We start from the raw sequence: 23,683 nt of genomic DNA, 5'->3' as shown, positions 1-23,683 counted from the left end.
CTGACAGCATGCGGCTGGACCTCATGTCCCTCTGGGGGTTTAATGTTCTGAGTTTTTAATGTTGGGTTCAGTGACAGAGCCAGTGATGCCATTTCACTTAAGTCGATCAGAATGCCAAAATTTCTTGGAATTTCAGTTTGGAAAGTTTCGATTACTTGAGCTGTCTGTGGTGAAAAGTTGTTTTTTGTTGGTCATATAATTTGTCCCTCAGAGAAACTACTTCAGCTTTTTACATGGATAGATAGGAATTACATATGTATTCTTAGATGGCTGCACAAACAGAACCGTCTTTGTCTAGCCGAGGTCTGTCTAAAATCAGGATGTTCAGAGTGATTCCAGACCAGGAGTCTTTTTGGCGCATCTGGGTTTACAATGTTCACATCACCTCCCTCGGGAGGTTTTGTCTGTCTGCGCTGTATGCTTGCAGGAGGTACTGGCTGTTCTCCAAGCTCAAGGCCTAACTGCTTATTAAAGATGCTGATGAAACATATCCTTCATGAACTGATATGCCTTAATTAAATGTCATGGGGAAAATATGGACTGACAGTTTTTATCTCAAAGAATGTCGTCTTCTGTATTTCTCAAGGACATGACAGTATTGATTTTTTTTGGTGTCACACGTAATCAAATTGGGTGATGTGTGTGTGTGTACATCTACGAGAGAGTCAGTTTGTTTGTCGTCTAATGTCTACTGTAACAACCTCAGTGACATGTATATAATGTATATACAACTAGTATTGACAATATTTCCCTATGCTCGAATAAGCATGTTTTTTTCAACTTTCATTTGTTTTTGCATTCTCTCAGTCATTCACATTGCTGTTGGGTGACTATTTTATTCCTGAGATTTGTTTCTGTTGAAATTTAACTGGACTGGAATTGTCACAATAAGTGGGTAGTTGACAAATATACTGTTCTATCCTAAACAGATTTTTCTTCATTGTTAATTTTTTCTCAGTTTTTGCTGTCACACCAAAGGACACATTTTTGTCAACTACTCGCATGCAGAAAGTCGGATCAAAAGAAAAAAATATTAATTTATTAAAATACATATATAGCAGAGTCAGATCTTTAGCCATTTTGGTATATGCTTTTGTCTTTTTATAATTTATCAGTTTATTTTTTATGTTGCTATATATTATAAATTAATGTCTATTTTATTTTTATTTTAGATTTTGTTTATTATTATAATTTTAGTGCTTTAAACTTATTTCAATTTGTTTTTGAGGCAACATTTCACTTTTTCCTTTAGTTAAGTTTTTCCCATAATTTTTAGGTCAATATTTAATTTTATTTCAATGAACAGAGACGTTTTCAATGTTTTAATTTTAGTAAACTAAAATAACCTTGATATATAGATGAATAGAGAGAGAGAGCGAGAGAGAGGTGTGCTCACTCGGAAGAGGAAGAGAGGAATCAATAGCATCAGTCAAATACATCCATCTTTCTAGTGCCTTGTAGACAAAAGAATTTCAAAACGTAGCACAGATATAATAAACAGCAATATGTTTCTTTGTATATTTTTGCTATAGGATTTAATTTTTGAGTGATGATGCAAACAAATTGTTTAGTCACACTTTTCAATCAATTCTTTGAAACGGAGAGACCAATTCACAGAAATGAACTGGCCATTCATTCCTAATGGCTGTATGAATTTCTGTCCGCTTACTGCTCTCTGTGCTGTTTTTGTCGCAGGCTCCGTGTTGGACGTGATCAAGCACATCATTTCGAAGGGGGAACACAAGACCGGTGTGCTGGATGAGGCTAGTATAGCAACTGTACTGAAAGAGGTTCTTCAGGGTCTCGAGTACCTTCACAAAAACGGACAGATTCACAGGTAAGACGCCTCTTTGTAGGTCACATGGCATAATTGGGAGATGAATGCTTGTTTGTGGGCAGGAACATGTTTGGTAGAAAGGAAAATGGGGTTTTAACAGAATAACAAAAGATCTATTGAAGACCACATTGGTTTAAACATAGACGTGGTCTGTTGGAGACCTATGGAGTTATATCGGTTCAATCTCAGCTGCAGTGTAGATGAATGATGTACCAGTTCAGAACCAACATCTGATTGAGCTTCCACTCAAAAGCCATTGGAAACTTGAGTAAAGCAGTTACTTTGCATATTTCCTACATTTCAGCCCTAGCGGTGCAATATTTAGTCCCAGTTTAAAAGATTTACAGCCAGAAAGATTGACGTCGACACACATTTTCTATCCATAACTCATTGGTGGGTAATTTAAATGATCAGTGTAAATCTTTTTTTAATTTGAATAGCTTTTTGACATTCCTTGTTCCCTGTCTACCAGCACGGGCCCGTTGAAGCAGACAGTGTAAATAATTCACAGGCTTTTAGACTGGTTAAGTACCCATGACTTGTGAGCTCGCTCTGAATCTCAATGAAGGAAACCTTGTCGTCTTTTCTCTCGGCTGTGCCACCAGCATAACATAAGGTAGAATTTTTTTTAAAGATGTCTGACACGTGCGCTGATGCACAAGCAGATTTGGGGGGAAAGGAGGGAGTTTCATCATGCAGTCAAATGAGGAAATAAATTACCCGTAAAATGATTTGAGGAGCGCAATTTTCTTACTAGTTTTGACATATTTCCCGTTAATACAGGAAGTTCAGAAATGACATATCAATACCTTATTTTAATGTGCAAATTTATTTACATCAAAACTATAAACTGTGACAGTAAATGTAAGGGGGAGGGGCTTAGTCATGGCTTTTTGAGCCATTCTTCCAAAGGTGAAAAAGTAAAACCTATTTTTGCTAAGTTAATTTTGTTATCTTTCAAGAGTATACTAGCGTATTGATAGCCTCAAAGCTAAAAGACATCTACCTAAAGCCGAAAAACTATTTGGTTTCATGTAGAGATGCAACGATATATCGCCCAATAATCGTTATCGGCCAATAGTTTAAAAACTGATGATAAGGGCCGATATATCCTGGCAAACAAAAGAAAACAGGAAAATGCAGTTCATTTGTGCTATGTATATAGAAAATCTTAAGAAACCACACCCTTTTGATGTATAATATTAATAGTCATTATATGAATTAATAAAATTCTGAACGTTAAGAAATATTATTTTAATCTTCAGAATTGTTATCAGCAGATATCACATAATAATCGTCTATCAGTAACGGTGGAGAAATGTAGTATCGGTGCATCTCTAGTTTAATCCTTTCTTGAATTCTGTGTCAGGGTTATAATCTGGATCAAATGAGAGAGAAGCGAAGAGAGGTGATTCGATGTTTGCATGTCTTTGCACAGCAGTGCATATTTACACAAGTAGGGCGATCACACGATACCCTTCGCATCTCTGGAGGACGCAATTAGAGACTGTGGCTTAAGACTGGCATGAGTTCAGTGAGGAGAGCGGCAACATTCTTCATCATCCTCACCACCATGAGAAGTCCAACAGATGGGCGTCAAAATGATGTCTCTCTCTCAGCTTCTCACGGAGAACGGTTTAATTGTCCGCAAAAGGCTTCAGGCTTCTTTCTGCTTTTGTGTAATTGGACTCAAATGGACCATGTTGGTCTGTCCCAAGACTGAGGTTCTGTTTGGTGTGAGTCTCCGATGGGAGAAGCCAGACTACCCTCAGATATGGCTCCCACAGAGGGCTGACATCATTGCTTGGGGCTGTGAGCAATCAATATCGCTTAGATCTCAGGAAACCATGCTGCTATTGTTCTGACGTGCCTTGGATTGCCCGGTGCCATCTGGCTTTCATATGGTGATGCAATTTGCATTCTGGGAAGTTTTAAAATATCTGACTCCAGGAATGTCATTATCAGGCCTGTGATAATCTAGCATAATTTCTAGGGGTGTAACAGTTCAAATTACTCACGGTTCGGTTTGTGTCGCGGTTTTAGGGTCACGGTTTCGGTTCGGTTTGTGCTATGTTCAGGGAAAAGGGACTACTGACAAATAAAAATAAGAACAAATAATCAAGCTACAAGTAACAGCACCAATAAAACAACAGAGCAAAGCAGAAAATAAAATAAGATACTTTAATCCATTTCTACCTTAAAAGGTATATATAAAGTAATCAAATAAAAGCTAACATTGCATATGTACAAATTAAATAAAGTTGAATCATAATTGAAGTTACAGAAGCTATTGAGTCACAAGCAGTGAGTGATTTCCTTGACTTTTAACAGACAGCAGGAATATGCTGCTGTCGCTTTAAGAGGAATGAAACTTATCCAGTACACTGATACTGTACACATGCGTTGTTTTTCGTCTGTTTCGTCCGTTCACTTAAGACATAACCTACTATGTTTGTTAAGATACTCGACAAGAGGGGCATGTTGACCTACTTCGTGTGTGAATTTGTCTATTTATGCGTTTCAAAGACAACTCAACATTTGCGCCATGTCTGAGGCTTTACTTGTGCGCGCTTCGCATCTTCTCATAGCGCGCAAGCGAGTTTTCTTGTGCATCATCTTGCACTTAAATGTTTAAATTGTCAAGGCTTGAATGAGTGTAGTTTAAATAGCAACATGTGCTGTTCAGGTCTCACCTGCACTCTCGCACTCACAACACCCGGGTGAGGAAAGCATAAATGACTGTACAGCATACATCAATCCTATTGAAATTTGTCTGCGTTATTTGATTTGTTGTAGGTATTAAATGTGTATCCATCTACAAATATACATTAGCTGAACTTTGTCTGTTTTACGCATTATAATTTTTAACGAACCACATTATAAATGCATCGTCAGATTTAAGATGAGCCGCGTGCCGAACTGTTGGTGGAGAACCGTGCGGTTCAATTTTTTATCGAGAACCGTTACCACTTCCATGTCCTCCAGTCTCTCTCTGCCTTAATTGGTTACGTAAGATATTGATGCTATGATTAACCCTGAGTTAATGCCATTTAACCAGGGTTAAAAATCACCCAGATTAATTATTTCAAGTCTGAAAAGTCTATGCATGTGTTTCACAATTGAGGGACTTAATTTTTTTTAGTCAATAACTAATTCTTTTATTTCACTCTTTGTTTATATTGTCATGAATTGTCTAAATGCAATATTCAAATCGGAGAGCATCCACTCTCCCAATCTCTTTGCATTTTGAACATCGTAGCTCCTTTTTAAATCATCTTCTGACTTCTGTTCTCTGTGTGCCTGTCTAAGAAATATTCAAATGATTATCAGTCATGCTCGCAACCCCTGTAATCGTCTCGCAACATCTGCGGCATTTAACCACCAAGTGTGCATCAGTTTGGAGTGGACATGTGTTAGTATGTTTTGATTTTCTCAGTAGTAGTGAACAACTGGGAGTCCTACAGAATATGTTGGTGTGTGTGTGGGAGCCTTACACAACTTAAAGGTTGCAGTTGTGGTTTTGCACCCCCGAGGTGCATAAATGGATACTGTCATGACATGAAAATGTGAGTTTTATGATGACAAATGAAGTCTCATGTTCAAAATCAGTTTAGTTTCTGTCAGCCTTCTTAGTTTAAATCATAACTCTGCTGCCCCCATCTGGACAGCAAAATACAATGCAAGAAATCACACCATGTTAGACCTACATGTACAGTATTTTTGCACTAAACAAGTTCTTTAGCAACAACGCTACGTTGTATTAAAATATGACTTACAATTAAGTCATTTTAAAAATGATCATAAGACAGACTTTACATCTGTTTCTTGAATCATAATTTATAGACACTCCCTGGCAGTTTCTTGATGCAGCATCAATCTAAAACTGTCTGTACACAAACACACAGTCTCATGACTACTCTTAGAGAGAAAAAAGATGATTTGTGAGTGACTGAGTCAGCTGTGAGGTCATCAGATGGTGTTAAACACAGGGCAGAGGGAAAGAAAGGACATCAGTTTTATTTGCATCCAAATAAACAGTCTGTTACCGTGACTACAGATGTCTTGATGTGGTATGCAGATGCAGGACCATATTCTTTTTACTCTAAATTGTGGAAGTTTCAGTGACCTTTTTTTACATGTTTGAGTTATTATTTGGGTCATGTCTAGTCATACCTTTCTGAGTGAACAACATATGCATTCTCCGCAGATGGCTGACACTTTCACTTTCTTGTGTTTTTACAGGGATCTTAAAGCTGGAAATATTCTGTTAGGCGAGGATGGATCAGTCCAAATTGCAGGTACAGTATTTCATCTAACTTAAGTGTTTCATAACTTTTCTGTCGTATGAGTCCCCACATAAATAGCTTCTCACTCTCTCAAAACAAATATTAAACCTGTTGTGCAGATATCAATGACAGATGTCAAAGTTGTATTTTGCTACATTGATTGCTGATTTTTTTTCAACATCGTCTTTCTAGATTTTGGTGTAAGTGCCTTCTTAGCCACAGGTGGCGACATGACTCGAAATAAAGTGCGTAAGACTTTTGTGGGGACACCATGTTGGATGGCCCCAGAGGTGATGGAGCAGGTATGTATCTCCACCATCACTAAACTGTCACATTTGTCGCTATTTTAATCTGAACTAATCCAGATGAACATAAAACAGAAATGCTTAAAGTGCACGTTATGTTATATTTTTAAGCATCCTAATATTGTATTGGAGTCCCCGACAACAGGTTTAAATGCATCCGAGGTCAAAAAACGCTGTCATTTTCTCAAAATATGCATTTATTATTACATCATTTCTCAAAGATCTCTAAACGGTTCATTCAAAGCAGTTCGAAGATTCAGTTTCTCTAAACCCCTCCCTTCCACGAGCACACTGTGCTCCGATTGGTTGGCTACTCCAGTCTGTTGTGATTGGTCTTTCAACTTCGTACGCTGTAAGGTTACAAAAATGGCAGCGATTTGTGTTACAAAGATAATGACACGTATGAAAGCTGACGGACCCACAGCTAAACCGTAAACACCGCACAGTAAGGCAACGTTACTGCATTAGCCGAGTGCTAACATGACTGATGAAACATTACAGTTTGTCAATACAAATCTTTTCACATCCCTTATTTGCCTATTCTTTAGCCAAGTAACAACGACAGACACTCTACAATAATCGACACATTTTACAGTTATGCAAGCTAACTGTGCCCACAGTTAAGCAGTAAAAACTTAACAAAAACATTAATGAGTTAGCCGAATGCTAACTTGGATGTCTGATGAAACATTACATCTTTTAAACGAAATTATCCACATTATTTAACATGTATTCAAGTAATAAAAACGACAGACACTCTACATTAAACAACACATTTTTACACTTATGTAAGCGAACTGGACTCACAGATTTAAACATAACAAAATGGTATACACGTTAGCCGCAATGCTAACGTGACTGACGGAACATTACAGCTTAAAAACGAAACTTATTCTCATCCTTTATCATGAATCCAAGTAATACAAACTACAGACACTCTACAGTACATTAAACGACACGTTTTTACACTTATGTAAGCGAACTGGACCCACAGCTTTAAACGGAAAACAATATGCGTGACTGACTGATGTACACGAACGAAATCTATCCACGACTGACTGATGTACATGAACGAAATCTATCCACATCCCCTTATCATGAATCCAAGTAATAAAAACGACAGACACTCTACATTCATTGACACAATAGTGGGCTCACACCTGATTATCAGAACTATTTGAGTAGGACCGTAATGGCTGCACTAAATGTAAACCATGTAACACACAAAATGAGTGATTTTCAACATTCAATAGAAGATATTCACGTCTTGTTAATCACACTTACAGGTTGTGATTCAGAGATGTTTATTGGTCCAAATTAAGTCGTGCTGACCCAACTTTCCTGGACAAGCGTTTAGCAAATCCCACATTAAACTCGCCAAGGTTGGAGAAACAGTCAGTAAAATGACGGGTTAAAAACAATAGGTTTGGATTATACTGCTGTGCAATCGTGGGGGAAATAGTTTTATCCTCTGGTTCTTTACATCGTCATCCTTTGGATTTGGAAGTAAAAACAACTACATGATTTATTTTGCTGCGCCGAATACAGCATCTTCTCAACAGGATGTAAACGCACAAACTATCAGAACGGTTTGTGGGCAGGTCAGAGTGTTTGTTTCACAGGCAGGCGGGGATTGTGCAGATGGGTTAATTCGTTACGTCTGAAAATTACCCTCAAAAGATTAGAAAACAAAACGAAAAGTTTGCGCGGTTCGGAGTCGACTCTCTGTTTTGGGAGACAATATCTTTATTTATCATGGTCTTTTTCGATTAACAACTTTGCAGATTGTTAACATTGAAGGAAAGCTATGTCACACACTGCAATAAAGACAATTTTAGGACATCCAGGTAACGTGCACTTTAATCGAGTGTCATTTACATTACGTAAGATAAATACAATAAATTACATGGACAATTAAAGACCCTATTTTTAGAACTTCAGTATGTTGAAATTGCCAGTAACTGCTGGCAGATGGACATATCTCTGGTGTTCAACGAAGCTTCCAAATCTTGTGCACAGGTGAAAGGTTACGACTTCAAAGCAGACATCTGGAGTTTTGGGATCACAGCCATAGAGTTGGCCACAGGCGCCGCGCCTTACCACAAATACCCTCCTATGAAGGTCAGCCAATGTCAGATGCCATTTCTAATGAATTTTACAACTTTCATACATATCTCTTATGACTGATGACAGCAAAAGACTTTAAAAACACTTTTAGAGAAATGAATCTCCCTGTTGCCAACTAGTTCCACATTGAAAGCAGACAAATGTCAGTCACACGATGTGCAATAGGCTTTATGGTACATACTGTATACTGTTTGAAAACATCGTATGTTTTTGATGCGTGAGCTTGTGGTGTGTTTGTAGGTGCTGATGTTGACCCTCCAGAATGACCCTCCCTGTCTTGAGACGGGCATCACGGATAAAGAGGTGGTGAAGAAATATGGCAAATCCTTGAGGAAGATGATCTCGTTGTGTTTGCAGAAGGAACCGGAGAAAAGGTGCAGAGCAGATGAAAATACGTTTGTCTGGTGTCAAAATGTAGCATTTTTGATACTGTTTATGTTGATGCTAATGTCTGAAAGCACTGAGTCACAACCAATGTATTTCAGTAGTGTTTGCTTTTTAGGCCAACATCATTAGAGCTCCTGAAACACAAGTTTTTCCAGAAAGCCAAGGTAGGACATTAATGTTCATGATATTATATATATATATATACTGTATATATTATTTTTTTGTGTGAAATAAAATATATATAAATAGAATATTAATTTTATGTCAAATAGAATTTAATCACTAAATAGCTTGTTATGATAATATGCTATTTCCGCATATTATAATGGAAGTGTGTGTTTCTGTAGTTATGTGTTCTGATGCATGCTATTGAAAAATGTATAGCTTGAATGCACTGTAATTCACTTTGGATAAAAGTGTTTGACAAATGCATAAATATTATGTTAAATAGTGTAATGTACAAGAGTTTATTTTTCTATGGACCACGTAAACAACACTGGTCCGAAGGCACTTCCCGTTTCAGTTTTTTTGTTTGGTTTTTAATTTTGCACATATAGAAGTATGAAAATGTTTGTTTAACATTGTGATTCAGTTTAAAAAATTTTTTGGTTGTATGTATAGTAGTGAAGTATTTTTACTCAACTACATTTTTCAAATATCTGTACTTTATGAGAGTCTTTACTCCACTACATTTTTACATTTTGTTTGCCCTTAATACAGGATTTAAGTACTTTAAAATCTGGTACTTTCCCACTTTTAAAAGTAAAAATACTTCAGTAAAAGAAAGTACTAGATTCGAGATTGTACTAAAAGGTATAAAAAACAACATTTGTTCATGAAATGTAGGGACGTAAAAAGTATGATACATGCTTTATATTGTAGTGAAGTAAAAATTTTAAAGCATTCTGTAAATTGCAGATATTTAAAAATGTACTTGAGAGTAAAAATAAATTAAGTACTATCAAAGTGCTACTCGGCGGGCATGTTTGCAGTCCCTCTGGGCAGCTATTTACATCAAAGCAAGTCAACAGTCCTATCTATTTGAATGGTGGAAGAGAGATATTTCTAAAATCGCTGGCAAAAATCACAATTAAATAGCATGTTTCTGATCAATGATTAAACCTAATATGGACTGTACGATAACTTAGGTTTGCTAAGCTTAAATTGCGTTAAAAATAACCTTTTTCGAGGTTGGTTCAGCTACTGCGCATGCGCACAGGCTGGTAAGCGTCTCACATAAGCATTATGTATTTAATCATTTTTTCAACTTTGTTCCACCTTATTTTTCAGAATAATGAATTCCTGCAGGAGAAGTTGCTGCATAGAGCACCTACAATAGTAGAGAGAGCAAAAAGGGTAAGAAAACCGTATAAAAATGTGTGTACTGGGTATAAGTATTGTTTTTTTATGATAAATTATGATAAAAACATATTAACAAAGGCTTATATATAAATGTAGCTGTGTCTCTGTGTAGGTACGGCGGGTTCCAGGCTCCAGCGGGAGACTCCATAAAACAGAAGACGGCGAGTGGGAATGGAGCGATGATGAACTGGATGAGGAGAGCGAGGAGGGAAAAGCTGCCGTCGCCGCTTTACGGGTAACACGCACAGATTTTAAGGTCCTCTATTAGCGATCACCTTTCAGATTGTCACCGTATCACAAATGACAGGGCTCCAGACTAACTTTTTTTACTAGGAGCACTGTGGCCCCTGACTGAAAATTTTAGGAGCTCAAGCAAAAAAATGTAGGGGCATACCTTAGTCTACAGAGAAGCTTTGTTATTGATTGGTGCTAAATAGAGAGACTGTGATCTGAATTCATTTGAACCAACAGAAATTGTGCTTGTCAGAAAGTATATATTTAATTGTTCACAGTGTTACACATTAAAGCAAAAAGAAAGCTCTCGTGTCATTACGTTCTTACGATGATTTTATTGTGTATTAAGGACACTTTACCTCATCTTCACTAAATATTATGTCAGATAAATCTTAACAAGAGCATTCGCCTGTAGTTCGTTCTTGCTGTGAACGAATTTGAAATGATCCAGCGCTGTCTTAAGTAATCCAGAGATAAATGACGTTTCCTTAACTCCTCTGTGGTTAGTTTCGTTTTAAACGTCTCGTATATTAAATCGTTTGGGCTCAAGAAATCTGACACAGCAAACAGCGACTCGTAGTAATGCGCTCACGTTGTGTGTGTGTAAACTTGTCAATGACGACCTGGATTGTGCTGCGACGGCAGCGGGAAACATCAGTGACGCTAGTGACCCGCGCAGTTGACTATCCCACACAGCCTGCATTGGTGGCGGGCTCGCATTTTACTCTTCTTTCCTCATGAAATAACAACTAGAAGAAATTCCAAATTTGAAGGTCGCACATGTGCGAGTACTTGTAAAAAAATGCTGCCGCTGTCTCGAAAACTGGTCGCAAAGTGCGACCATTTGGTCGCAGTCTGGAGCCCTGAATGATTGTATTGCCCTAAATAAGTCACGTTTAAAATGTTGTTGTTCTGTAGATGCTTGTTTGCGTGTGTGGTGTCTTTGTAAGAGTGGTGGGTGATGTGGCACTTCTCACCTCTGGGCTCTGTGTTTTGTGTTTGCCGCTAAAGGAGCAGCAGTCCAAGTCGACAAGGCGACAAGTCCGATTCTCTCAGCCTCTTGAGCTGCCCCCGCCCAGGGTTGTTCACGTCTCACACTGATACAGATGGCTCACCTAACAAAGGAAGCCCACTGAACGTGCAGGAACAGGAAGTGTTAGACAAAGAGAAAGGAAGTTTGGTAGAAAGTTTCGAGAGCAGATTTTTAGATCATAAAAGTTCATGGTCTGTTAATAGTATTATTATTCAACTTGAGAGACTAAAGCAAGGACATGCGGTGAACATTGCACCTCGGTTATCTGTGATAACTCAGCATGTCTGTGCAATAAATAATCATACGAGATAAATTTAGATTAGTAAATGTGATAACAGTAGTTCAATTTCAGGGCTTAACAGTAGGAACTGCAGACATGTTTTTTTATCTTGTACAATTTTTCCTGCACATGCTTTCGATTGTTTAAATACTGTATGCTCAACATTATAAAGAATTCAGAGACTAACATAATAAAAAAATGCAAAGACTACATATCAGAAATATCGTAGCCCAAGATCAGTTCATGACAGAAAAGATGGCGAGGTTGACTTGACAGTTCCTGGAAATTTCTGATAAAATGGTGTCCTTCCTGGAAGCCATCTGTATCATGTTTTTATCTGTAACATTTGCATTCATACTGAGCGAATTAATGACCTCTAATAACCAACCAGATTCTGTTTAACAAGACTTCTGCTGGGTGAAGCACTAACATGCATAAGGTCTCTTTTGGCTGCTACATGCTTTGTATCCCAAAGTGGTCCCTGGTCATTTGGCTTAATATCATAGTTATTATTGACATACTGTACACATACCTGAACTCAACTCAGATTTGGGTGGGAGTATGTGTGTGTGTTTGGTTATGAATGTGGGCGCTGAACATAGTTCAGGATGTTCTCTGCTGGTATACCGTGGATATTTGCTGTTCTCCATTGGTATACTGTGGATATTTGCTGTTCTCTGTTGGTATACTGTGGATATTTACTTTTCTGGTAGTCTTTGGTCACTTTTGATGAAATAGTTAGAATTTTTATTACTTTATTGGAATAGTACAAAACTTTGGCTTGTGACGCACACAAACATCATAGACGAAAAGGTAAAATGGTCCTAAAAAATAGTCACACTTGTGGTCCTTGGTCAAAAATTATCTCCATTGGAAATCAATCATTGGAAACAGGAAAAAGTGTTTTGTTTAAATTTTACTTTCATCTGAATGGTACAAAACTGTTGTGGCACTTGTGAACACAAAAATCAATAATGGATGTGATTCAAAAAGGCTAAATAGTTCTAAAAGTCACATTTTTACTCCTGACCGCCATAGAAATAATAATAAAAAAAAAGATTGAACAAAAATATAACTTTGATTTAATTACAATAAAAAAAGTTAGATTTAAGGTGTTCAGTCTGTTTGAACCAGGAAAATTCCAAGTGTACATCAGCACCAGAGGGTTAAATGGTTTGCTAAAACCATGAACTATTTCCCACAATCATAAAGTGTGTGTATTAAAAATTTCCAAACTCATGAAGGAATTTAACTCCCTGCTTTATTCCTTACTACAGTGTGTTCAAATCTAAAGCAGAATTACATTAACGCAAACGATTATACTGTATCTCATCGCTTGAGAGTTGCATTTAACCTCTGACCTTTGCCCCTTCTGTCTCTCTCTCACAGTCACCTAGAGTAAAGGAAGGACAGAATACAGAGGTAGGTGAAGGATAAAGAACATTTGCAATGTATGGAATAGCATCCTAACATTCATACTCTGCACAGTATGCACACTACGTAATGCAGGAACAGTAAGACAGATAACCTTCCATTTCCACAATATGAATGGACTAACTTTTGACGTATGTATTCATAACATAAATGTGTATGTGTTTTTAGATTTTACAGCCTTACAGCAGTCAGCTGCAGCCTGAACTACCTCACAGTGCTGGCCAGACTCCAGCACAACATAACGCACCCACCACGACCCCATCTCACGGCCAGCCCACAGCTGCAAACCAGGTACAGCATCAATTTCACACTACACACATGTGTAAAACTACTTTCTTGAAACAAAGCAAGTCATTGTAATCTGTGCCTCTGTCTGTAGGTTCCTGGAAGCACGTCACCTATCAGTTTGGTATTAAGGTTAAGGTATGTTGTGTGTGTTGCTCTTGTGTTTATCAGCCCTGGTTTGCTCAGTACAATTAAACACAGTGGAATCACACAGTTGTAGTACTTTTTCATATTTGAGAGTTTCCAGAGGGACTGTCACAATGTTACAGTGATATACCTACTGTAAAATATAGTAAATTAATCTAATATAATCATTGTAATATGATTAACATTTTAAAATGAACACAATATTATAAGGAATTTTTCTACCATCGTATAGTACAGGATTTTTCACGTGTTTGCAAAGTAATGTCTGTAGTTTATATTTAATATCTGACATTTCATTCAAACGTGACATTTTTCTTCTCTCTGGCTGTCCTACAGAAACATGAAGAAGGAACTGAATGACATTCGATTTGAGTTCATGCCGGGCAGAGGTAAGAGCAGCACAATACTTGACACATTCACTGTCTCCACTGTTTTCCACAACACCTACAGTAGTGTTACTATGTTCCATACTACGTTTAGTTAAAATGATATACTGTACAAGCACAGTGCCTGTAAGAAAATATTCTGTGTATCTTTTTTTAAATATATTTCTTCTCTTTGCAGACACAGCAGATGGGGTTTCTCAAGAGCTGGTGTCCGCTGGCCTGGTAGATGGGAAAGATTTAGTTATAGGTAAGGAATACTCATCCTTATATTTCCTCGTTAAACACACTGGTAGGGTCCAAAAAGTGTTAGGATTTAAAAAATAGTCAAACAGAAAATGTTTGATTGTAAAAAGGAGGAAATATTTTTAGGTTACTAATTAAAAAAGCTAATTAGTCATGTTGGTTAATATTGGTCATATTAACACATCCAAAAAGATGCTCGTTAAAACAATGAATTGACAACATGCATCATAGCATAACATCAAGTTTTTTTTACTATTTTAAAATAAATTTTGAATGCAGAATGAAGCCATGTTTTTTGCAAAAAAAGAGGTTGTTAAAAGTTCTTGTGGTGCTGTTTTAGTATAAGGTTAATAATGCTATAAAACTGCTTTAGTTCTAAACCTTTGTTTTGTGTCATTTCAGTGGCGGCTAATTTGCAGAAGATAGTGGAAGAGCCTCATTCCAATAAAAATCTGACTTTTAAGCTGGTGAGTGTCAGTTGGGGTGATGCTGCTGTGTGCTGATGCTAAACACTGTTTTGCTGTAACACGACACGTGATGTGTTTTCAGGCCTCTGGTGTCGAGGGTTCTGACATTCCTGATGATGTCAAACTCTTGGGATTCGCCCAGCTCAACATTAGCTAAACTTCAGCTCTGTGCGGGACCATGAATTGCCTACAAATGTGAAAACATACCAACAGAATGACACATTGATATACTTTCCCCTCTCTTAATTTCCCAAAAGAAACCACTGTTGCCAAAGAGAAAAGCACCATTACGCCAACACAAAGGAGTTCATGAATTCGCTGAGTTGTGCACAAGATGATATTTATCGTAATTTGTAGGAATCAATTAAAATAAAGTTTACGATTTATGCATACAAGTATGCAATTATCATCACAACCAGCTATAACCTTAATGTTTTTTTTTATATTTATACTTTCTCTTTTTTAACCTCTTTTCCTTTTTCCTACTTTTGCACAATCTGAATTCCCCTTAAAATGAAACATTTTAAAATGCCTCTATTATAACTACTTTGTGCATATGGTGGAGTGAAACACAATGAAACTTTATGGTGGAAATGAGTGACTGTGGTAACAACAGCGATAGCCGTTTTTGCATGTACCCTTTTCCAATGCCATTAGAGGGAAGCAGCTAGTATAGTTTTTTTTTCAGAAAGGGCTTTGTGTGTATTATTTATTTGGGAGCTTCGTTTAAACAAACCAGACACACATTTATATAATCGTGTTTGAATCTTGTTTTAAATCTCAGAGAATGTAACATTTTGTTTATCTTAAACTTTAGACAACACAACTACACTTTCACAAGTGCAACAACTTTCTCAGCTGTTGTACAGGCAGTCTGTACACTACAAAAGGTTTTAATTTAGCTATAATGCACATAAATCTAATTGATAAAACAGTAGTAAGAACAGCTGGCCGTTGTACCTTAACATGCTTTGCCACCCTTTTTTTATTTAATCTGTGTTTTCTCAACTGGGCAAATTTGCAGATGTCTCATGCTGCTCTGAAACACTTGCCTTAATGTTTCTACATTTTTACATTATCACATCTTTTTTTCACAATACTTTGTGGATTGTAGTTTTAAATTTTCGCAACATTATCTGTGAATTTTGCTTATTTTTATAGGTATTTCTCCAAGTGATTTGAAAAAGTGAGATGAAATGAAATGTTGGTGTGTGGCTTTTTCTGCTCTGGAATTGAACTCTTAAGTATTCATGTGTATTTCTGATGTGGATAAACTTGATTGAACTTCTGTAAATGTAAATAATGTAATTTGGATTGATTTTATATGGGATGTTTCACTCATGGCCTTGATGTTCTTCATAAATGAGGTGATGGGAGGTGTCAGCTGCACAGACACATTGTGAGTTTTGCTGGTTGTCTCGTGGTCTTTGAGTTGCTTACAGCATATGTGTGACGTTTTCAACAGGTACACCCTGAACTTGTTCTCCTGGAGTTAAAGGTTCACATACTATGTGTTAAATTACAGAGAGAAATATGATTTAAATATATTTGCGATAACAGGAATAATGCAATATTTGGGCAAAAATATCTGGATGCACCTTTCTTATTTCCAGGTTTGTTATTTCACATCCCTGTCATTAAAGAGACAGTTCACCCAAAAATGAAAATTCTGTCATCATTTATTCACCCTCTTGTCAATTCAAACCTGCAGGAGTTTTTCTTCTGCAGAACACATTTTTGAAAGATGGTGCCAGTGCTGTTCGGAACTTTCTTCAAAATATCTTCCTTTCTGTTCTGCGGAAGTCGTACAGGTTTGAAAAGACAAGAGGGTTAGTAAATGATGACAGAATTTTCATTTTTGAGTGAACTATCCCTTTAAGACTACTTTAGTCACACACTTGAAAAGGATGTTCACATGCACAGTAATGAATCTTAAAGGGATAGTTCACCCAAAAATGAGAACTCTGCCATCATTTACTCACCTTCAGATTGATCCAAACCTGTAAAAATGTCTTTGGAAGAATGGCAGTAACCATACAGATCTCATCCCCCATTGACTCTCATTTTCCCTACTATGGCAGTAAATAGGGGATGAGATCTGTTTGGTTACTGCCATTCTTCCAAATATCTTCCTTTGTTTAGCTGAACAAAGAAAGTTATACATGTTTGGAACAACCCGAGGGTTAGTATATGATGACAGAATTTTCATTTTTGGGTGAACTGTCCCTTTAATTATACAAACTGATATAAAAAATAATATACGGGTAATTTTTACATTTAAAACCCTAACACTTATTTTTCCAGGTTTATTGAAGAGAATTTAAAAGAGATCAGGGAATTGTTGGAAAGCTCAATCTCAAGTATTGTGGAAGGATTTATGAAAAATCTCTATCGGGTCCTCTATTCTTAACTGCAGTCAGGTATAAATAATAGAAATAATTCTTAATAATGCTTAGGCCTACATTCAAGTGCTCAAACACAGTTCCTATAAAACATTCATGATGCTGCACAATGTATAAGATGATTTAAATAATAAAAAATATATGCTAAAGTTTTTATGTTATACATTATATAGCCATTGTTAATATAATAAAAATAAGGTTAAATAACATATTTCACAAAAAATACCCTTTTCCTTTTGACAAACATTTGTAATGTAGACCAGTGTTGTAGTAGGCTACAGGGACAGTCGACCTTCACAGTGAGTTTAGTGTAAGCAATGACAAAAAATAAAAAGCAGAAAAAAATACAGTGAAAGATCAGGGTTTTTTTGTCAAAACTTGACCTTGTTAGTTTCAAAATTTAAGACATGTTTTAAATCATTTAAAATCAATAGAGCACGATGGCTTTATTATTGAATATGTTATTTTAAAAAGGTGTATGCATAGATCTGTTCTTGCTAAAGGGGATTTATCATTGCTTATTTAGCCACACATATTGTCTAAATATTGACTGACTCCACCTGCATATCACAATAGTTTCACCACAATACTTAGACCATCTTAACTAGAAAAGAAAGTGCTTACTGTGCAACTGCATTTGCCTTAAGTTCCAAAGTCCCTCAGACTCACAACTGTGTTAGAGCTCACAAAAATGCATTCTGTACTGGCACACTCAATCTTGCACATCATCATCTATTAATCAGAATAGAAAACGTAAGGAATCCTAATGGAAGTAATGATTATAATGTGAATTGCATTGGTTTTAATGGACACTCTTTGTGCGTTGGCTTCTATTGTTGGGGTGTTATCTGGTAGATGGGAACCAACAGAACACCATTAAATCCTACTGGGGACAAAGTCACTACATAGCCTAAGGGAATTTTGTAATGGTTTTATTGGGAAACAGCTGCTTGTTTACGTTTGTAATGTAAACCAATAGGCCTAGATGTTTTTTCCAGCAGGGTCAACACTGTTTATCTTTAATCTCATCCATATCGCTAAAAGATAAGTGGGTGCTTGTAGATGTGAACATGGACTTGTGACGCGTTTAAAAATTAATTTCTCTCCGCGAGGATGAATCGCAGGACGTGTTTAAACATCGACACGCCACAGACGCTCGTGCAGTGAAGATGATCGACTTTGCGCAGATCCTCGCCTCTGTCGGCGAGTTTGGGCCGTTTCAGAAGCGCTTGCTCTTGGCGGTATGTCTCCCCAACATCTTCACGGCTTTCCACATGTTTAGTCAAGTCTTCACCGCCATCAGCTTCCCACACAACTGCAATACCGACTGGATCTTAAAGGGGGGTCATAACCTGACCGATGAGAGACAGATGAACCTCACCGTTCCTCTGGACAGTAATGGACAGTATGAGAGCTGTACGATGTTCACACCTGTTGATCTGGAGCTGGATGTTATTGAAGCTTATGGAATAAATACATCAACATCATGTACAGACGGATGGGATTATAAGGCACCAGAAGGTAGCAGCACTCTTATAACTGAGGTAATGCAACAGCCTGTTTGACATAAAAGTTAAATATTTAAGATTGTCATGTGGTTTACAGAAATAACGCTTACTATGCATATTAGTCTATATATAATCAATTATGTAAGTTTTAATAACGTATTCGTTTTATAGGCCTGATAACAACCTTCAAAGATTAATAAAGGTTTATAATAGGGTATACATTTGTATCGCATTATATAACGCAGTAGCCTATATAAATAAATATTTTCTTGAAAGTATCCTATTACTAATAAATGTTAGTTAAAAAGGGGGTTTAAATAATTTGTTTTCATTTATGTATTATTTCTTCTCCAACCTTTGTTTGTAGTTAACTCGCCACATTATATTTATTAAAATTAATTTAACAACATTAGATACTTTAAGGGATAGTCCACCCAAACATGAAAATTATGTCATGAATTACTCATCCTTAAGTTTTTCCAAACCTGTATAAATTTCTTATACTTATATTTCAAAGAAATATATTTGGATGTATTAAGCAACTGAGATTTCTGGGGCACCATTGACTACCATAGTAGAAAAAATATTGTGAATATTTTTTGTTCTGTTAAACACAAAAGAAGATATTTTGAATAATTTAGGAAAACAAACTGTTCCTTTGTCTACCATTTTTTGACATCTCTGTTGCTAACATTCGTCTTTCTTTGTGTTCAACAAAACATTTATAGGAAATTTATACAGATTTGGAACAATTTGAGAGGGAATAATTCATGACAGACATTTCGTTTTGGGTGGAGTATTCCTTTAATGCATTAGCTAACAATGAGCAATATCATTTTTATTGCATTTATGAAAATCGTTCATTCCTTTATTTTGGATTAACTGATGTTAACAATGCAATGTTCGATTTACATCTGGCCTAGTAAATGTTAAAAATTAACATATGTAAGAAATGTTGTTATTGTATGTATGTTATTATATTTAATAATACATTTTATTTTTATTATCATTTAATATATTAATAATTTACATTTGCAGTTTTGTTTTAGCATATTTGTATCATTTTATTATCTTTTTTCCTTACTTTACCATAGTTTGACCTAGTGTGTGAAAATAGGATTTTTAATGAGGCATCTCAGTCCATCTACATGGCTGGACTTCTTATTGGTGCTCTACTGTTTGGGCCAATGGCAGACAAGTACGTGTAGAGTTTAATCCCTGATCAACATGAGAATGATACAATGAACACTGTGATTATTTAAAAACAACAAAGGTGTCATGCTGTATTCTTATTTTCCATTTGTGTGTGACCAATCAATGAAGGGCTGTTCTATTCTGCAATTTCTTTAAAGTTTAAATATAAATCAGTGAAAGAGTCAGGTTGGGACTGTTTTGTTTTTGTATACTTTAATTTTTTCCTAATGGTTCTTGCTACAGGTATGGCAGGCGATTTGTTACCCTGATTTCCTTGTTACTGCAGTTTGTGTTTGGGGTGGCAGTTGCATTTTCCCCCAACATTTATGTCTACATAGCCCTCCGCTTTGGGGTGGGCACCACCATATCAGGTATCTCTATCAACACGTTTGTTCTGGGTAACACGTGATTCTTTTCATTTCAGTACATTAAAGGGACAGTTCACCCCAAAAATGGACTACCATAGTAGGAAAAATTACATTAGTAGTGAAAAGTGCCCCGGATCGGTTTGCTTTTCTTACATTCTTCAAAATATCTTCTTTTGTGTTCAACAGAAAAATAAACCTTTAAAGCAATTTTTCCTATGATAGTCAATGGTGGCCAAGAACTGTTTGGTTACAAGCATTCTTCCAAATGTTTTTCTCTGTGTTCATCTAAACAAAACAATTATACAGATTTGGAACAACTTGAGGATGATTAAATGATGATAGAATTTTTATTTTTGGATGAACTTTCCCTTTAAGATGTACAACTCTGTGAATTTTTAACACCACAAGGCAGCTACATCTTAAACTGTATCTTAATATGTTTTAGGATCTGAGTGGTGCGGTTCATCTAAGCGGGCCCTTTTTACCATATTGTCTCACTGCTTTGTGGCTGTTGGTCTGATGTTGCTGTCTGGTTTGGCCTACGGGATCCGCAATTGGAGGATTTTACAGCTGGTTTTGTCTGCACCAGCTGGACTTTTCGTTATCTATTACTGGTAAGAGTAACATTCTTGCCACCTTTAAAGCAGCTTGTCCATACAGTGCAGTAGCTCTTTATACCAGAATAGTTTCTAACTGCTACACCTACAAAAGATAGTGTGCATCAGTTTTTCTTGTGTATATGTGACAGGATACTTCCAGAATCAGCCCGGTGGCTTCTGACTCAGGGTAAACAGGACAGGGCCAAGAAGGAGATTCTGAAAGCTGCCCAAATCAATGGCAGGACGGTTCCTGAAAATCTGCTTGACAAGGTCAGAATCACTAACAGCCAAACTTTATTTTTCCTATTCCTTGCTGAAATAAATTACACAGAGCACTAATTTATGTCCTCTCAATCAGATTTCTTAGGTAGCACAGAATAATAAGTAGCTTTTACATTATGAATTAACATAATAAATGCATTTGTCAGATAGAGGCAGAGAACACAGCCAAAACAGGCACCATGCTGGATCTGTTCCGTGTGCCTTACCTGAGAAAGAGAGCTCTCATCATGAGCTACATGTGGTGAGTCTCACAGCATTTCAGATATCGTTGTTTGAAATGTGCACCTGCTTCAACCTCTCTGAGGCAACTAGATCATCTGATTCATTTTGATTAAGTCCAATATACGTTACCGTAACAATAATGCCTTATCATTGTGCAAACATCCTCAGGCAATGCAAAAAAAGCCGACCAGCCCAATCTGTTATCATTTATCTGTTCATGTTATCACAGGTTTGTGACAAGCCTGGTTTATTATGGAGTCAGTCTGAACGTGGGAAACTTTGGCCTGGACATTTACCTGACTCAACTCATCTTTGGCATTGCAGAGCTTCCAGCCCGCCTCAGCTGTTTCCCTCTGATTCAACGCTTTGGACGTAAGATTTGCCAAAGTGGCGTGCTGCTCCTCGGAGGCATTGCCTGCCTTGTTATTCCTGCTATACCAACACGTATGTATTTCCCCTCCACCATTATCAATAGTTTTTTTGTGGTGGAGATCTTTAAAGTTGTGTACTTTTTTCAGAGTACCCTATAGCCATTACTGTGATGGCAGTGATTGGAAATTTCTCCCTGGCTGCAGCCTTCTCTATAGTTTATGTGTACACTGCTGAACTGTACCCAACGGTTGTCAGGTACTGAAATCATTCTGAAGTGAAACTGTTTGCATGTCTGTTTTGAAAATAATTCCCAAATTCTTCAATTTAGGCAAAATGGAGTGGGACTAAACTCCACGTGTGCACGTATAGCTGGGATTCTGGCTCCTATGATCAGCTTGTTGGATGTGTATCATCCATCCATCCCAATGGTCATATTTGGCTCTCTTCCTTTTCTGGGCGGAGCTCTGACCTTTCTGCTCCCAGAGACACGTAACACAGAACTTCAGGACCACACTGAAGTCCCCGTGGATGAGAGCCTGTGCGTTTATGTCTTTATTTTTTCATAGTATATGGCTGATGTTATCTTAATTAAAATATCCATGCCCAATGAAATTTAACATATTGACAAGTTTGCAATGAATTAAAAAAAATGGTTTTTCCTTCATTTTCATCCACAGGGTATCAAAGAAGGCGATTATTGAAAATGGGCTGAATGAGGAACAAGAAATGTCTCTCAAGAGCACAAAATTATGAGATTTATTCCTTACCTATTTATAAAATGGTAGGGTTTTTTCATAGATTTTTATTAGTGTGTGTGAAAAAGCGGGTGAAGGTAAACAGCAATGTGACTGTTCACTTCGATGTTTCAGGAAACACGTTTGTAATATTTTATTGATTAAGATACATTTTTATTGTATTTTTGTATTTTATCTTTAATATGAAATGTAGAGAAAACAAATGTTGTGTTCATCATTAAACCCTTTGCAGAATTCATGTCTACCATCACACACTGTGTTCACATGGTTATTGCTGTTACAGCCAAACTGAATCTACTGGAAAGCCTTTGTTTAAATGTTCTAAATTATTTAAAAGTTCAGTAATTAAAACAATGAACCAGCCTCCTGATTTTAAATCATTATCAATTTTTAACTATTCAGACAGGTAACAAACATTTAAAAATATATGGAATGGTATTGATTTACCAAACTTTTATGAAATCACCTGTAACGTTATTGTTAAATCCTTACATTTTAATATAAATGAAAAGAACCACAAAAAGAAAATCCTATATATTTCCCAACGTTTGACCATCTGTCAGTATTCTGGACCATACACTTGTTCAGTGGCTCTAAATGATGTCAGTGCCATTCCTCTGTAGCCAACGGTCTTTATGTTGTTGACGGCCAAAGCCTTCATCATAGTTGCCCTTCCTCCTGAAGAGCTGCTGGTAGTGGAAAACACAGTAGAATTCCCCGTAGAGAGGAGCGTAGCTTTTAAGACTAAAACCCAAGAAAAAAATATTTTACTAATGTTATACGGTTGTTTTTATTGCTAAAGTACCAAAGTCTATATGAACTAAAATAACAGATTAACAGTTTGTAAACTGTATAACAGATGTAATGTCAGCATTTAAAAAAGAGCCAAAACAACATTTAAGAGCGAAAGTCTGAAATCTGGCACAGAACTGCAACTTCAGAATTTCCTCTTTAACATTTAGCTTTGATTTGTACATTATACTCTAGTCCAGTGGTTCTCAAACTGGGGGCTGTGGCCCCCTGGGGGGCCCCAAGATGGATCTAGGGGGTCCACAGATTTTGTGGCATTTTATGAAATATAGAAATTTATCATAGATTTTATGCAATCAAACATCAGAAAAATGACACCACCAACCAAAAGAATTGAGGTTCCAGCATTGTATAACTG

General features: G+C 36.7%; 2 protein-coding genes across 3 annotated transcripts in view; both read left to right on the top strand.

Moving 5' to 3' along the window:
• oxsr1b (oxidative stress responsive kinase 1b) overlaps window positions 1–16,438 on the top strand; it is a 41,211-nt gene extending 24,773 nt beyond the window's left edge. The window contains exons 4-19 of one of the 2 annotated variants that reach the window (XM_057322712.1): window positions 1,696–1,837; window positions 6,080–6,135; window positions 6,316–6,425; window positions 8,448–8,549; window positions 8,796–8,929; window positions 9,058–9,106; window positions 10,233–10,298; window positions 10,417–10,539; window positions 11,550–11,618; window positions 13,241–13,273; window positions 13,454–13,576; window positions 13,665–13,708; window positions 14,054–14,106; window positions 14,282–14,350; window positions 14,749–14,813; window positions 14,896–16,438. In XM_057322712.1, the coding sequence (XP_057178695.1) occupies window positions 1,696–1,837; window positions 6,080–6,135; window positions 6,316–6,425; window positions 8,448–8,549; window positions 8,796–8,929; window positions 9,058–9,106; window positions 10,233–10,298; window positions 10,417–10,539; window positions 11,550–11,618; window positions 13,241–13,273; window positions 13,454–13,576; window positions 13,665–13,708; window positions 14,054–14,106; window positions 14,282–14,350; window positions 14,749–14,813; window positions 14,896–14,970 (1,313 nt within the window). In that variant the 3' untranslated portion in view covers window positions 14,971–16,438. The remainder of the gene's footprint in view (window positions 1–1,695; window positions 1,838–6,079; window positions 6,136–6,315; window positions 6,426–8,447; window positions 8,550–8,795; window positions 8,930–9,057; window positions 9,107–10,232; window positions 10,299–10,416; window positions 10,540–11,549; window positions 11,619–13,240; window positions 13,274–13,453; window positions 13,577–13,664; window positions 13,709–14,053; window positions 14,107–14,281; window positions 14,351–14,748; window positions 14,814–14,895) is intronic. The other variant, XM_057322713.1, reaches the window with a different exon arrangement.
• Window positions 16,439–16,949: 511 nt separating this feature from the next.
• On the top strand, window positions 16,950–22,765 carry slc22a13b (solute carrier family 22 member 13b). The gene is made up of 10 exons (XM_057322770.1): window positions 16,950–18,759; window positions 19,818–19,921; window positions 20,161–20,315; window positions 20,731–20,899; window positions 21,034–21,154; window positions 21,313–21,407; window positions 21,618–21,832; window positions 21,907–22,015; window positions 22,089–22,298; window positions 22,438–22,765. The coding sequence occupies exons 1-10, from the start codon at window positions 18,385–18,387 to the stop codon at window positions 22,511–22,513; spliced, it is 1,629 nt and encodes a 542-aa protein (XP_057178753.1). The 5' UTR covers window positions 16,950–18,384; the 3' UTR covers window positions 22,514–22,765.
• The last annotated feature ends 918 nt before the right edge of the window (window positions 22,766–23,683 follow it).

The sequence above is a fragment of the Triplophysa rosa genome, linkage group LG23 (assembly GCF_024868665.1).
Source record: "Triplophysa rosa linkage group LG23, Trosa_1v2, whole genome shotgun sequence".
In the NCBI taxonomy this organism is placed as follows: Eukaryota; Metazoa; Chordata; class Actinopteri; order Cypriniformes; family Nemacheilidae; genus Triplophysa; species Triplophysa rosa.
The sequence above is the reverse complement of the archived record's forward strand: the minus strand, read 5'-3'. Positions and strand labels throughout refer to the sequence as shown.

What these genes read in the sequence shown, in the direction of transcription:
- slc22a13b (XM_057322770.1), top strand. Translation starts at nt 18,385, where the DNA reads ATGATCGACTTTGCGCAGATCCTCGCCTCTGTCGGCGAGTTTGGGCCG. An exon ending in TATCAACACGTTTGTTCTGG is followed by an intron (nt 20,316 to 20,730) that starts GTAACACGTGAT and finishes AATATGTTTTAG; the next exon opens with GATCTGAGTGGTGCGGTTCA. An exon ending in CTTTTCGTTATCTATTACTG is followed by an intron (nt 20,900 to 21,033) that starts GTAAGAGTAACA and finishes TATATGTGACAG; the next exon opens with GATACTTCCAGAATCAGCCC.